The sequence below is a fragment of the Varroa destructor genome, unplaced genomic scaffold, assembly GCF_002443255.2.
Source record: "Varroa destructor unplaced genomic scaffold, Vdes_3.0 BEIS01000004.1, whole genome shotgun sequence".
Lineage (NCBI taxonomy): Eukaryota > Metazoa > Arthropoda > Arachnida > Mesostigmata > Varroidae > Varroa > Varroa destructor.
Window position 1 is genome coordinate 6,313,267 of NW_019211457.1, and position 16,306 is coordinate 6,329,572.

Consider the following 16,306-nt stretch of genomic DNA (forward strand, 5'->3'; position numbering starts at 1 on the left):
ACGCCAGACAACATGGCTAGTTAAAACAGAAAACGCTGTCGCAGCGATACACTTTGATCGGAAGGGCAAAAAGTAAAAAGGAAAAAATGTGGAATCCTCATCGTCACACTGGTACCCGCACGCAACTGCATTAACCCTTGGCATCATTAGCAATTGCTTATTTCTGTCCTGGCTAGTGAAAAAAAAACAGCAAAAAACCTTGTTCAGGTCTGCTTTTTATCAGGGAAGATTGACGCCGACGAGGAACTGCTTTGCCTCAGTTCGCACTCGATGATTTCAGATTCAATTGAACTTCTCTGCTGGGCAGACAAAACTCAGTGAGGTAACAAAAGTACAGAATTTGTAGCCGGCAACATTATGAGACCAACTCGGATTAAGACAACGATGATTCTCCTATGAAGAGCAAAATCAAGAGCAAATTTCAACTCTGTTTTTCTTGTCAGCGATTTAAGGAACGTCGTCGCAAACACGAACGTAGATATATGTTACGGAGACAGGACATTTGTCCGATACGAACCGTACTTTGTCAAACGGTTACTAGAGTTATAATTCATTCGTGAGAGATTTTCGTATATAGAAAAAAAAACAGATGGACCTGGCGCTCTTTTTTCAAAGAGCATCATCGACGACTAGCTTTTGTTCAACAGTCCCTTCGAAGGGCATCGATATATCTTTTCAAAAACGAATCTCGTTTTTCAATAGTCGATGCATGGCGGTCAGCGAGGAAAAGTTGCCCATGGTTTTATAGGGTTCATATTGTAATAACATACTGTTCTACTACTGGCCAGCGTAGCGATGTTTGAGAAATAGGTATTTTTTGTAGTGTTTGCCTTTAGACGTAATGCCCCGACCCATGAGTCCGCTAGAGATTATGCCGACGGCTGTATCATTGCATATACGTTTCCTTGACAGAAACCGACATAAGTTCCCGTATTTACGTTATGTTTATGTTATCACATCATCTTACAAAGTCGACAGAGGTGAGAGACTACCTCTTTGTCCTGCCCCCTCCTCCTGTCTCCCGTCTTCCCTGTAAGATTCACCTTTTCTTCTATTATACCACTATAACAATCAACGTATAGAAGAACAGAAACGGACGTTGATATTTCAAGATGTCCAAACATTATTTCGTTTGTCTTTGTTATCTGAATATTTATATTACATTAAACATGTCTGTTCTGCTCGTCTATGTAGTCTTACTTTTGGCTGACGTGTCGATTCGGTGATGTAAAGAGCCCCTATTATTTGATTTCTCCATAAAAACCTCAGTGTCAGTTACCCCGTGGATCCGACCACGGTTCTTTTTACCCGATACCACTATAATGAGTAACGGCTGACAAAATTCAGTCTGTTAGCGATACTCCCTGCGATCTACGGCTGCCATTTGGGATTGACCGCGTTTATTGCATAGTACGCGAGATAATTGTTTTGGCTGAGTTGGCTTATTACCATCGCTGTTAATCACCTCGGTCCTAGCAACGCTTGGAACAGACGGCAGCAGTGGACTCTTGCCCACTTCACAGTATTTTCATTTCATTAGGACGATTACAATGGCTTTTCATATTTCCACATAATTAGGATCAATCGCTCTTTATTAGTTGTCTTATAGGATTCGTAGGAATTGTTCAAAGCAAGATTTCCACGACTTCCCTAGATGCGCGATCCTTCGTCTCCCTTCGTCAGCCCCGATCGCTACTCTGTAATGGGTGGCCGACCACAGCAAGGTTTTATACAAAGAAAAAAAAACGTGCCGTGTCGTGTCGTGTCGTATCATCGAAAGCAAAAACTTAAGCTTTAAGTTGTTGTTTTCGATCAAAGAAGTTTGGTTGGATACTGACGTTAAGTTGTCGGCCAGTCTTGCTAAGTAAGCACGTCGACTCATCCTGATCGCCTAGAAGAAGTAACGGTTCCAAAGATGAACTGTGTGTCTATAATTTTGTGCATGGAGAAGTAGTAAGTTTTTTGGCGTTATCGCGTCTCCATAATAATGCAGCAGTAACGCGCCTATGAAACTTAGGCAATTGTGAAGCGGGTCTAGATTTGAAAGCTAACGTAGACGCTAACTGTCCGAAAGCGGCGACGCCGAAGTCGAAGCATTGGCCTTAAGACTCAAAATAGCATTTAGCATGTATTATAATATATTATCTTAATTAAGTAAGTGTTTTGACTCTGTGGCACAATGGTGAGCTTCGATCGAGTAAGAAAATAGTCAAACATCAAAGAAGCATACATATTTCGAAAGTAGCTGAAGTCACTCACCCAGAAGCCTGTTACGTTGAAATTACATGAACGAAATCAAGTTCGTTACAAACGACGAACGTATCCGAATGTAAAAGATAACTTTAAACTGATATGCCTCTCTTAACGTTATTTGGCCAGTCTTTTAGATCATTAGCGGTATCATAGAATAATGTTGCTATCAAAAAAAATTCACTGCGATGTCTTTTAAAAACGGTCATTAAAAAGCAATTAAGTATATCGTAATTTTAAACTAACAAAATTACATACTAAGAAGGTATGGGTGTTGAAGCTTTTTCTGCCAGCATTCGTATCGATCGATTTTCTACTATTCGTTTTTAACGTAGCAATAAGTATATATTTGCTCGATGAAATTCTAACAGAAATTGTAACCAAGTTTTTGCTATTTTCTCCTTGCCTAGAATTAAGATTCCATAAAGATGGGTGCGAAACACCAAAGTCCATCTGGACAGAGAAAACAGTCTCAATTTCGGGCCAACGATTTCTAGATCCAGTCCAAGAATTCAACAGGTGAATCCAACAAATGCCTGAAGTAAAATCGCAGTAAATATCAAACATGGCCATTAGATCACCTAACGTATCTAAACAGACGATAATAACGGGCTAAATAATAGCATTACCGACAACAAAATGGGGATTAAATTTCGGTTTCAGACCTCCATTGGCTCTTTTTTGTTTTTTGCGTAATAAGATTATATTCAAAGTAGCTATTTGTATGAGAATTACATTATATATATATATATCTTGTTGGGAAACTATACTGCCTACATAAAAATACGTTTGCCGATATCTAACGCCTATGTGGAAGTGTTGAATATTGGTATCATATGAGCTTGTATTTGATATTTACCATATTCACAAAATGACAGTTTTATCGCTAGAATATAGTCAACGATTTGGTCCTTCGTTCATCTCAGCTTATCTTGCGGGCAACAAGCATTACATGGGATTACCCTGCCCTACAAGGCCGAAGCTGGACATGTCTACGTGCAAATCTAGGTAGTAACTACTTAGCTAAAACGAGCTTATCTACTAACATCAACTTCTTAACGAAGCAACTGATGTGACTGAATTGCCAGCGAAAAGCATTAGGACTACGGACAAACGCTTTCTTTTTAGGTTACATAAAGTGTTAATGTTGCTATTATTTGTTTTCGAAATGACCTTTTCGTGTGTTAAGCTAACCCTCAGCTGGTTTTTAATATCGCAGGTATCGCTGAATGACATTGCCTCAACTATGTGTCACAACTTGACAGATTCGGACTGTTTAAACATAAGAAGAAGGTATCACTTATCGATCCTGACATACTTTAGACCTTGAGATGATTAGTTATTTCTATAATCAATCCTATCGACAATCAAGCGTATAGACGCTCCAAAAAGAACAATAAAACGCATCGGCATAACAAATTGCGCCTGGCCAACTGGGATCGTTTTTTTTGAAATAGGCTGCCTCGTCCGAACTCTTTACAGGGTAGCACGAAATGAGCAGATGGAAATGACCGCTCCCGCGCGTATCCCGTGCGTGAGCGTAAATAAGCATGTACTCTCGGAACTGAACGTCCCATCTGAAGTGTTGTCGGGCTATTTCTCTCACAGGGACAGATTGCATCGGCTCGGGGAGACATAGCGCGTCCGAAAAGTGGTTGCATTAGCGAAAGGACAGTTGCCGGCATTGCTGGTTCCTGTGCTTATGTTGTACGTTTCTCTCGTTCAATACGGCGACGATCGTTTTCTTTTTTTTTGAGAGTGCAATGTATTGAAGCAATGTATCTGTTGCTATGTTAAACCATGTGATGCTGTAAATCGCTTGATTTTAAGATATGGGCTGGATAGGTTTGTGTGAAATAGGTGACTATTGTCGATATTATGCAACGGTTCATAGGCAATAACGGTAAGCATTTTCCACAGCCAGTGATAAAGGTCGCCAATTGATACAAATGAGGACATCATAAGGTGACTAATGAAAGCTACAAGTAAAAGTTATAACGCAGCTCGCCGGCTCGTGATGTCATTTTGGTTGAACGAAGTTTTCTACGGGCCGCTAATGTTTTCTACCAGAAGAACACCATAGAACCCCGACTGCTTTTAAGCACTGATCGCCACACGTCTATTGTCACGGTCCTATTCAAGCATCGAACACGCTAATCGATGAAGTCAAATACAACGAGCGCACGAGATTCCGAAAGAAAGGCAGAGTCCGAGACGAGACGACCTCGGCGACCGAGTTTGTGTACCTGTTTGTCCTGTTGAAAATCCCCTCCAACTGCGTACCTTTCTTGTTAGAGCAAAATGACCCCGACGCGAAAACTGCAATACGACAGGCGTGTTGCGTCGCCGTGAACACTCGCCACGATGGTGTACATGTTATAGATATTTGTGTATGTGTAGAAAGCAAAAAAATATAGAAACCCAGAATCGTGTGGTAATTGTTAAGTGCCTGCTTAGCCTAATATCATGTTAGGTGGTGTAACGGGCCATTGGTCTGTTTGTTCGTGCGTTAGCGTGTTTCACGCATTACGAAATCAATGTATTCTCATTTTCAATAGCGTTTCTATTCCCGGCCTTCAAAGATAGCTCGGCGACAGCGGCAGCAGTAATAGCGTGCATTGCCACCACTTGCGAGCTCATTCTCTTCAAGCGTTTGCCAGCATTAGATAGTACATTTCCCTCCAAGCCTTCTCGACTCTAGCTGTCGCCATATATCATAAATGCACCGAACGGAACAGACGCTCTGCTCAAACAGTGACGCGCAAACAGATAATTGGGCGGCACCGGATCCGCGTGACCGTTGCGAACCATCGATCACAATTTCTTCTTGAATTGAAGGTCTGACAACCAGCGGCCTTTGCGGTAGGTAAATGCTGATTCTCAGTGATTTCTCCATGAAAATCCGACAGGAACTGGTGCTTCTAGCTGAACTGGATGCCACTGTGCAATTCTTGTAGTCGCTGTTTACGTAGTTGGACGAGGAAAAGCTGCGGTAACCGAGTGGTACCGCCGCCAGGAATGGTCAGCTGGCGACGATCGTTACGCGGCGGTGCCAGTTACAGAAATAACCGCCGAAAATGTTACTTTGTCTAGGCTATTTTGATCATGGCCACTTTGACGGCTAAGACGTTACCTTGCCGACTACTTTTGATCTACTTCTGCCCCGACGTTTTTGTTATGGTGACCGTAATTGACTCAGCCAGTCCAAGCGGAACATCCCACGAAATAAATCGCTGCAGGTGACAGCATGAATAGCAACAACAACGACAAGAACTAATAAGAACAATCGAAAAAAAAAAAAGCTTTGGTAGAAATCACCAATACGCCTCTTTACAAAAAGATAATCGACTGACGCCTGCAGGAATCACTAAAATATATATATATATATATATATATGTGTGCACATAAGCGCAGCGGCGTTCGCGTTCCCAACTTCAGTTGTGTTCTATATAGATACGCGAAAAATATTATTTAAATCTAACATATACTTCGTCATAACGGAGTCTTTAAAGTCTTAATTAACATTTCCCTGTATTTGTACTACACATTTAGTTTTTATCGCCGTGAGCGCAAATCGGATGGTGAAAATGCGAAAAAATTATATAAGGAACTCAGCCACTACCAACACTCTTCATTAATTTGTTTGTTTGTTTGTTGTTAAGCGTTAAATTCGCGTTTAGAATGTTATTCAATTCGGTACTGCTTTGACTAGTCATTGCCTCAAACAGCTGATGGCCCCTTCTAACAGGAAACAAACCATGTCCACGTCCGGTTTCGAACCTAGACCACCTCATTCCCAATGTTAAACTTGAACTGATAGATACACGGCACAGAGCAGTGTTTTTATTATATAATAGAAGGACAAGAAGTCGCTGACATGGGGTAGATAAGCAAGCGGATTCAGCTATAGGGTGCTAACCAAGGGTAATAATTTCTGGTTGTTCCATTTTCCATAAAGTATCTACGTTACCGCTATTTGTGCCAAAGGTCTGATGCTATTTGATGATATTGTAATTGATCCGGTCGTAGACTTTGTGTTCGGGGGGATGGGAAGACTTCCCATGGCTGTATGGTGTTGAGCTTTGCCAACCTCAAACAACGTTACTCTACCCTCATGATGACGAATATAGTACATAATGAAATCTAGCTTTGTCACCCATTGGTATGTTACCAATTTCGGACGTAAATAACACTAATCAATTTCTGTAAAGCAATTTCTGTGGAAATCAAAGAAATAAGTAAATTATCCGTAAGGCAAAGTCTTTTTGGCATCTTTTAGATTTAACGGTTTAGACTGTTTTATTCATGCGGTTTGACTGATCCAAATGTGGGCCAAATGTACGCTATGGTTGTCAATGCAATTTTTGGCTGATTCTTAGCTTAAATAGACTGTTCTGTTTAAAGGTCGAAAGTTCGACCGCACCATTTTCATAAGACGAAAATGATTATTACTAAAATTTATTTTCTGGGCTTGGCTTTACTAGTCCCAACATTTACGAATACACACAGACAAAAATATATTACTAATAGGACTGTCGATATTTTTTTTCTCACTAGAAAATAATCTTCGTTACGTGTCGGTATTTAAAATAAAAGCCCTTATAATACATTTTTTCGTACAGCAAGGTACGCGCAGTTATGGTATTTATTATCTTGAATAATTACATCAAAATATTTTTGCTTTTGATTATCCAAACAGAGATCAAGGTGGCCTTTGATAAAAATTGTTCGAACTTCATTTTATACCTTATTTTTTTTTCAAATTAAATTTATCACTGAATTTTCGTTTTATTTTAAGTGTGCTACGAGGCAATCTGAAATGAAGCCAAACCACGGGAAGAGTTCGCTGTCTTCCTTTACCCACAGAGTTCTTGAGAAGTATGGACGTCGCAAAAGAACCGCTTCTCTGTGGCAGCTGGGTAAAAGACCCACTTGCACAGCCAACAGCATGGGAGGGTCTCACTAAGGAACACGCTAAAATACATTGTGAAAATAAAAACTATGATATTCAGTTATGCGAAATGCAAGTGAACGACTGAGAAGACGAACGCTTCTGCATAACCGCTATTCCGGTACGTTTTCCTCCCTTTGCCCATCTTTTGGTACGTTTCGGTGTATGGGACGGATAAGTGCTATCCGTCGATTAAATTCGACAAGTATATGTTTATAAGCTTGACGAGTTATCAAGTACATGCTAGAGTTTAAGTTCAGATCGTCTCTAACCATGCTACGAGACATTGAGCCTTCCAGTACAAAGGGCACGTGCTTGTCTATGAAGATTTGAAAGTTGGCGCACAAGTGACGATAGATCTCAGGCTAGAAGCTACCGCATCCTGTCAGTTGTCCATAAAGTGTATCCATAAAGTATTAGGCTCATTCGAAACACGCGACCTCAGTGCCGGTTCATTTAGTTACTCAGAGATAACATAATAAAAGAAATCATCTAAATGCGTATCGAGTTGGGTGAAATGTCTGATATAGTGCTGCTATCTAATAATAATATTATATGGGCCGGCCGACAATTTGTCCTCTCTTCGAAGCTAATGTGGGCTAATCAATTCGAGTTTGGTCTTTGGGTAAACAAAAAAAGTAGGTTGTTCAAGCAGTTATAAGGCCACACATGCGTGATTTCTATATTTCCAAAACTACGCAATACCGGTGCCGATAAAACATAGGATCACTATATATATATATGGTAATTCAAATTTCTGATGACATTCTCTGTGTGATATACTACGACTGAAATTTTTAGTTGGACCTGATCCAGATATCTTAACCTTTTCCATATCTAATTTTCCTTGAAGATGGGAAAATATTAATTGTACCAAAATTTAACGAAACGCATAGAACGCTTGGTCTTAATTACAACGCTGGACATAGAATGTAAGTGGCACGATTTAAATATACACATACATATTTCACGTAATAGGAAAAAGCATGGACCTGAAATTTAAGTATTATTAACAAAAAAAAAAAAAACAAAAAGGGAAAAGACGAAGCTGACCTTCTTCGCAACGTACAGAAAGCTATTTACGTTTGCATAGTGTAACAATGGCACGTTTAAACTTGCGACGGTACGTCACCCATAGCAGCTCAATCTATTTCTACGAATGGATGTTTCACGTACAGACCTCAGTCAATAAAGCTTTTAATTACGTACAGCATGAGGTGTCCTAGAGGAGATTGTGTATAGCTCTCATTTCTATAAGGCTTTGCAGCTCTAATTTTCAAATGACGAGATCTACATAAAATGCCTGAATGCTGCCTATCGCAAATGTTCAAAAGTATTACCATAATAACGGTAAATGCGATACTGTTTAACGTGGTCTAGTGGGGGTCTAGACAGAATTTCTTTTACATATGACAAAAAAAATCCTTAATCTTTTAGCGACGTCAGTTCTTTAGCGTACCCTTTATACTTAAGGCGTCCCCGTAAGATAAAGAGGGTCCATTGATGTCAGGTGTGGAAGACGGGCAGAATATTCTATAAGGCCACATCGTCAGTTTGGAGGATTCTCATCAAGATGTGCACGGAAATAAAATTTTTTGCGAATTTTTTTCACCAGTTTTCCCGAATGTATAATAAATCAGATTCTTGGACTAAATCCATGTATTTGGCACGCGTTATTATACTGTCAAAATGGAGTTGTAGAATTAAGCATTTGCCGCGCTGCGCTGTAAATTCATGTGGTACTTTTGCGAAACATGTGGACTTGTAGTGGCCGCTCGGTGCAATTAAATGTGTCGTCATTTAAATAGAGTATAGTTCCAAACGGTCTTTCATGAAAGTTGTGCATCCCATTCGCAAGTTTCTAAGTTCATCGATAGCGCGTATCCTTAGTAGAATGTAACTTTTTTTTACAATGCTTTAAACTGTGACGAGCGCTTGATTTTCTGATACTAAGCCCACGACGGCTCGACAGATGGCTAGGATGCTCCGATCGGTCTTTCTGGTACCCTTTCTTGACTGATGAGACTTTCCGAACACGTCGTCTACGAACGTACTGTCCCTTGTAAATTTATTTTCTACCCGATTAATTGTAGGTTGCGTAAGTAGGTTTACCTGACGTTCCGTGCGATATTCCCTTCCTACTTCCACCAAAATTGTGCTAAAACGCTACTGTTCGTATACTTATTATTTACAATTATATGCCCCATGGAGAGAAAGAATAAGCTGAAATCTGATCTACTAAACAGTTGGTACGTCTTTGAAACGCCCTGTATAGTCAGGCTGGGTATTATATTGGGGACTAATTGACGGGTCGTTGCATTCGTTCACACGACATGACGAAAACAAACTGGGTCTCCTTTAGTATCAGAATTGTAAATGTTTGTTGAATTCGGGATTCTACATGCGTGCTATATTTAATAGAATGGATATATATATATATATATAAGTTTAAAACTAACTATTAGGCTTACTGTGCGAAACTCAGCGTTGAGAGCGTTGTGATCTGAACGACCATTGCGCCTTTCTGTATAGTAACTATAGCTGATCCGAATGGCGGCGTTGGCAAACAAAATGGTCACGAGCAAAGATTATGAAGACCACGGATGACAAACATTAAAAAATGTAATACAAAGGACAAAAAGTCAGACTTGCACGGTGGCCGTGACGTTTCACAGGTCTACTCCGACTAGATTTCTAGTAGGGCTCAGTTGCTGATACTATAATCACAGGCTAATTCTAATAGCAACCTCGAGAAAGTTCGTAACACGGAATTAGTACGAACAGACCCGTGGTGTCTCGTACAACGCTGATTTAATTTGACCGATTCGAGTAGTTTAATTTGCTGATGAATACATACGTTAGTATTAGTTCTGTAGCTTAAATAGTTGTAATCCATGTTTCCTCTATATGATGAACGGCATCGTAGTATTTCAGCGAAACTAAGTACTTCAATTTCTTCTTCTATCAAAGAGACGACGGATAGTCACCACTAGCGAAAGTGAACCTTACAAGTAAAATTTGCGGCGCACGCCAGGAGAAGCAGACGGAAACCAACGTCGACACCGTCATCGACAGTCAGGGACAGGCCACCATTGGTGTTCATTGTTGCACTCTCTTGTCAGAGAAATTTTTCGCACTATAATTTACTGGATATTCAAGGCTATTTTACTTGTACATATTTTTGCGCCATTGATCTATTTTTTGCTTATTCAGACTCTCCTTCTAATCGTTCATTAAATCGGCTTCGTCGGCACGCATTCCACAACAATACGCAAGAATAGCTTGGAGCCTTTTTTCGGTTGTAATATGTCGCAAAGGGATTTCCCAGCCTTTCCCGGCCTTCTGTTCCCCAGGCCGTATTTGGTTGTTGACTGATAAGAGGCTCACATATCTGTAGTTACCAAGCATCAATTTGCTATGTTCTAGTCAGAGAGATTGCCGATCTATGCTATCTCAATATGTATATTGCCATCAGCCCGTGCCTTCTTGGCCCGAATAAGCGCAAATCCGCCGAAGTCAAACATACAGCAATCGATCCATTCGCGTATGATCGGCTGACCTCTAGCTAATCAAAACAACTTCTACTAGCTTTTGATGTCATTGTTGTTCTTGTCTTCTATACCTGTTACCATTTCTGAAGTTCGTCACTCCAGTGAACTCTCAAATACGCATATTTCCGTAGCGCTCAGTTGCAACCAGGTAGATAGCTAAATAGATCGTAAGTAGCCGAAGTAAAGGCAATTGTATATTTTATGCTTTCTCGTCGTTTTCCTGCAGCTTTTTCTGATCGGCGGTCAAATAACTCGAGCTTCGACGTGCACGTGCTTCGTAAAGCTCGCACTTCGTGAAGAACTGCTGGTACTTTATCTGGCTTGTCGCCTGTTGACTTCCCGTCCCTCAGGTCGCTGCCGGTCGCCAGCCCCAGCCGAGGAGATTTTGCCAAAATGCTTGGCTGTTATATAGTGTAAGTGACCGTATCTTTTGTTTACCGACGCAAAAAGCAGCAGCGGCAATGAGCTCTCGCGGCAGTCGACCCAACAGGCTTGGTCAGGGGTCGAAGCGCGAATGACTTGCCATCACAAAAAGCGCCCCCTGTTGAGAGACTGGTCAGCTGTAGAAACGGATATGATGACGGTTCGTCAATCGAGCCGACAACAAGTCGTTGAAGCCGCGTCCGTCGCCAGTTGCAACGGTTCCGTTTGAATGATAGACCATCGTAAGAAGAACCATAAAAGGGTTTCTTTTCTCCAGTCGCGCTATTCAAGTGAGCATTGAAAACGTATTGGACAATCAGATTTCTCTTCAGAATCTAAACATTTCTTTGGTGAGCTCTTATCGCATCGTAATGTATTCATCCACTCAGGGTGACTGTAGTATCTAGAGTAAAATTTATGGACCTGCTCGTGCCTAAATTCTGCAATGGCAGCAACAACGAAAAAAGGCGAGACATAGTCAGTATTCTAGTAACTAAGTAGGTTCCATATCATATGTGCGCGATCCATCTCAGACTCTAATTTGCCATGAGCTGCTTAATGAAATCACGGCACTAGCTTAGTTTTGTGCTCGTCTGTTTGTTGCTCGCCTTCAGCTTTGGTCTTCGATTTAATCCGGCTGAACAAACGAATCAGCGAGTTCTGGTTGCAATCAAGATTTATCCCTTTTCGAATTACAGATCGAATTCGTTTTAGTTATAATTGTAGTAGTTCCCTGTTACAATGGCCCTTCGCACCCGTCAACAGACCTCAAGCAACAGGAAGGTCTAGAGTATAGGCCAATATTGCCCATTCCTAATAATAATAATTGCCACTGCGGGTGACAATTTGTAGCACTTCAGTAGCTCCAGCATCACGATGGCTTCGCTTGTGGCAGCTGTGATAATACGATACCACAATAGATCATTACAACAACTGAGTGAATGAGCGGGCAAGCGAATAAATGAACCAGCGAGGACTCTGACCGTGTCTGTCTTTTGCGTATCGTTGTAGCTAGGCTGTCTGTGGGGTTGAGCGACAATTTTGTCATCGCCGCTGCCTCACTACGTTTACTACGCGTATTTCATTATTAGCCCCCTAAACGATATATACATATATGTACGCCGCTTTTAGTCTGTCTCGGCTGCTGCTGCTATGGTGGCGGCGACAAAAATGCCTCAACGATGTGTAGAGCAGTGCTCACGCTCGCATCGATTTGCCGTGATACACATCGGGTCTCCAAGACTTCTTAATATCACTGGCGATCGACGGCTATTGCTGCCTGGGCTACCATGTAGCACCGCATCAGTTGTCCTGGCATCAAAAACCGCAGCTGGGGTGAAAGCACCACAGACGGCACAGCCTGAACCGGGACGCAAATCAAGACGGCAACGACAAATGCGGGAGGAACGCGCTGCCGCGGCTAGTGGGAAACCGCACACAGAAATCGTTGCTAAGCTTCTAGTTATTTGTGTCCGTTTTGGGTCCCGGTTCGTTCACCTGCGTTTATTTCGTCGTTTTCTTGCTTTTGTTGCTATTGTTGCTATGAATGTTGCCAAAACATCTTCCAGTTGGTCTGTTACTCGCCAGCTACTCGTTGGAGCAACTTCGTCATCATTTTGATCATCGTCTGTCTTTCGTTGGCGTCTTGCGTTCTGGCGGCTGCAATACGAATTTCGTTAACTACTACGGCTATTCTTGAATCCGCTGTTTGTACTGGTCGGCAGAGCCAACGCTAAAATAAGGGAAACAGCATTAGCTTGTTTTTCTTTTGAAAGCACACGCCACCAACGACGACGGCTACAGTCTCTGCTGGTGACGCCCGTCAGGCAACAGGTAGACATCAGGGTAATGGATAGCATTAGAAGCGATGTTGCTAAGTTTACCGAAATGTCGCCGCTGCCATCCTGCTGCCGGTGTTTCATCAAAGACGAGCCAACTGCCCAGCAACTGCAGCGATAAACAGAAGAATGAAAAGACAGGAAACCTGATGACCCGTTACTTCGGTTCAACTCTGGGACTACACGTAATAGCTTCACATAACAGTGCAATCAGGGTGGCACCGACAGGAGCAACGGTGTTTTTCTACAGAAGTTCCTTATAAATTGTTCTCCGTGTCTAATGCAATCGGACTCACGTGCTACCATAAGCAAGGAATGGCTCATGGGAAGATAACTGTTCAAATCGCAAAGCTTCCTCTTTTTTTGTCGTCTGCTTCCGCTAATACGGTCACCTCTTCTTTCTCTCTTGGTAATTATATGCGGATTAAAGATGTTGGTTTTTTTTACGTTTGGGTATTTTTGGGGCAGATAAATAAGGCGAACTTTGTACCGTGAACAGTAAAAAAAGCAATAACGTATTGTGCAGTATTACATATTGAAAGTAAATGTCAGGCCAATTACTGAAAATGGACATCGATCGTAAGGTATTCTATTTTTTTTTTTTATATTTTCAATATTTGTCAGCTTGTCTGGACATGTTTTTTGCTTTACGATTCGCAAGACGCATCCACCTTTCGTGTTGTTTAATCCTGCTAACGAATTCGACAGCCCTTATTCAAGAACCGTTGATAGCTCTACAGATTTTCTAGCTTCGACGGTTCCAATAATGATAACAAAAAAAAAAATTGACGGAAAAAATTTATATGGAACGAACCTAATCCTGTCCGCTTAGAAAAGCGCGTATACATGCTTGTGGAAGCTTTTCCTGTTATAACTGAACAACCTATGGATGTTATATTATATATTATTATAGTTCCCTTGCGCATTAATGCAAAACCTAAGACCTATTCTATGCATCTGAGCCGGCCATTAGCCGAACGCGAATGGGAGTGTATGTTGAGATACACTGATAACTATATGTACATCCGAGAATTCTAGAAGAACGAGCTGAAGATAAACGATGGCCGTCGGAACAACGTCAAAACAGTACGTATTTTCTGTAAAACATTTGTCCAGAAAAGTAGTCCAGTAGAAACGTAACAGGAGAATGCCCCTTAACTCCGACTCCGTTCTAATGCATCTGTTATGTGAGAGATAAAAACATTTATCCATTCATCTATTCATCCATTTATTTTTACGACATAAACGTTTCCAGTTTCTGCGTCTAGTTGGCCGTTGAGCATTGCTTCATGTGGCTGGTTACTGGCTCCATACCTGTTGGGGCTGATAGAACGATTGTAAGGAACGAATGGCACTCGCAACAAGACCTGGATATCCCCTGTTCCACCGCGCCGCTGTTGTTACCGTCCGGCGCTCCTGTTGTTGTTGTTAGTCAAACCATTATATGATATTGTACCAGTCTAGCCGCTTCTGCTGCCTGCCGAGAAGTAACTGCACAGCGAAGTAGCAAAGTGACCAGCACCTTTGCCGAGCGTTGCTGGGCATACATTATTACTTATCATCACAGCCAGTAACTACAAGTTATAGCGCTAACAACTTCTAGTATTGTTACCGCTACGATAGCTAATTACGCTCTAGTTGCTCGTCAGCGGGGTTGACGCGACAGTACACTAAAGGACAACCAGTTTTGATGTTCTGGAAGACATGAGACAAATTATGAACGCGCATTATAGCGTTCGCGGGGCGGAAACTGGCGGCTATGGGAATATCTCGCTGCGTATCGGTTCGAATAGGTGAATAGCGGAATCATCATTCCGAAGCGATCGGCTACTCCAAGTGCCCCGACAGTTACAACTCGACAGAAGATAGCAAAAAAAAGAAGAACTACGTATGATTCTGTGAACAACAGCGTGGAGCTCTGCAGTGACGGCTGCAGTTCAGCGACAGGAGAAAATAGTACGGGCCAGATCGGGCATTAAACAACGACAAAATATTAACTCTGTTGACTTCAAAACGCAGCCTAAGAATCGCCAACTAGGAGGAGATGATTAAGCAGAGCCAAAACAGAATAAACAGAAGAAGAAGATTCGGCCAATGGACGATGGTTCAGTGCCGGTTGCAGTGGGAACGTCATCGAGCGTCGAGGATCCGGCGCCAGGAGCGGAACGCTGAGTAGCATCGAAGACCGAAGACGTGGCGCATTTGCTGCCGTTTGAGCCGGAAAAGTTGATGGCGACATAGTAGAAAGGAGGTTGAGGAAAAAAGGGGAAAAGGATGAGGGTGCGAGCTCCTCAATCTCATCGGTCAACGAAGAAGGTTCAAGAAGAGGAATCGCACTGTGATCGGAGGCAATCTGGGCCAGAATCTTGCTCGTGAGGTCACCGACAAGCGACAGGCCCGTTTCTCGATCTGAGTAAACTACCCAAAGTGTACACTTTGGAGCACAACCGATAAGAAAAACAGAGAATCTTTAGTTGTGCACAATTATAATATTAGTGTAACGCCAGCGGATGCTGAAGGTGTTTTTTTTTAACCGAAGATAAAATCGACGAGCGTTTTTGGGTGACAAAAGATCTGTTAGGCGCAGATTCGTGTCGAGTCGATGGCAACAAAGAAGATTTTTGAATAACAGTTATTTGGAAAGCGTGCAGTTTGTAGCGAGGTTTGTTACTCTCACGAAATGCTACTCGACAAGATCGAAAGCGTTTGTGTGTGGAAAATATGGATGCGCGGAAATGATCCCATTATGAGAAGGTTCATATTGGCCGTGTTTAGCGTATTAATCGTGGCTACGAACTATAGTTATGGTGAGCGATCAATTGTTCCCTACCTAATGTACCAGCATGAAAGAAATTAAAAAAATATTAACGAAAAATTTGCTTGCTAAACTAACAAAGGAGGCTTAGAAGCGTACGTATTAGCTAAAGTTAAATCCATAGTCAAATCAAAGTAAATACAAACCCGGTCCGTATCTTTATATATATAAATGACAACAAATCTATTTACCCTATGTAAAAATGTGAAAATAGTATATGAAAAGTTTAAATGTGCAGATGAAAGAGAAATCAGAACCTCCTTGATAGCCACAACAATCAAATAAAGAACTTGGCATCAAATAGATTTTGCTTTTCGTTTCTCATAGAAAACGATTTCATTTATATAAACTGGTTATATTCATAAAAAGATTAAAGAGTGATTCTGGATAGAAATGAGATAAAAAGGAAAAGTGGTACTTCTGTTTTTGTGTTCGCTAAATGCTCTTTGCTTTAGTGTAGGGTCAAATAAACAAAAAA

At 41.5% G+C, this 16,306-nt stretch overlaps 1 protein-coding gene and 1 long non-coding RNA gene across 7 annotated transcripts in view; one reads left to right on the forward strand and one right to left on the reverse strand.

Annotated features, from left to right (window-relative positions):
- Positions 1-1,342: 1,342 nt before the first annotated feature.
- Positions 1,343-2,768, reverse strand: LOC147755773 (uncharacterized). Its single transcript, XR_015326542.1, has 2 exons — positions 2,509-2,768; positions 1,343-1,891 (listed from the first exon to the last, which is right to left on the reverse strand). It is a non-coding gene; the product is annotated as an uncharacterized LOC147755773 (long non-coding RNA).
- Positions 2,769-11,698: 8,930 nt separating this feature from the next.
- The window catches only part of LOC111249652 (uncharacterized), a 28,477-nt gene continuing 23,869 nt past the window's right edge, over positions 11,699-16,306 (forward strand). The window contains exon 1 of one of the 6 annotated variants that reach the window (XM_086987165.1): positions 11,699-15,820. In XM_086987165.1, coding sequence (XP_086843291.1) covers positions 15,694-15,820 — 127 coding nt within the window. In that variant the 5' untranslated portion in view covers positions 11,699-15,693. The remainder of the gene's footprint in view (positions 15,821-16,306) is intronic. The other 5 variants (XM_022803783.2, XM_022803782.2, XM_022803781.2 and 2 more) reach the window with 5 other exon arrangements.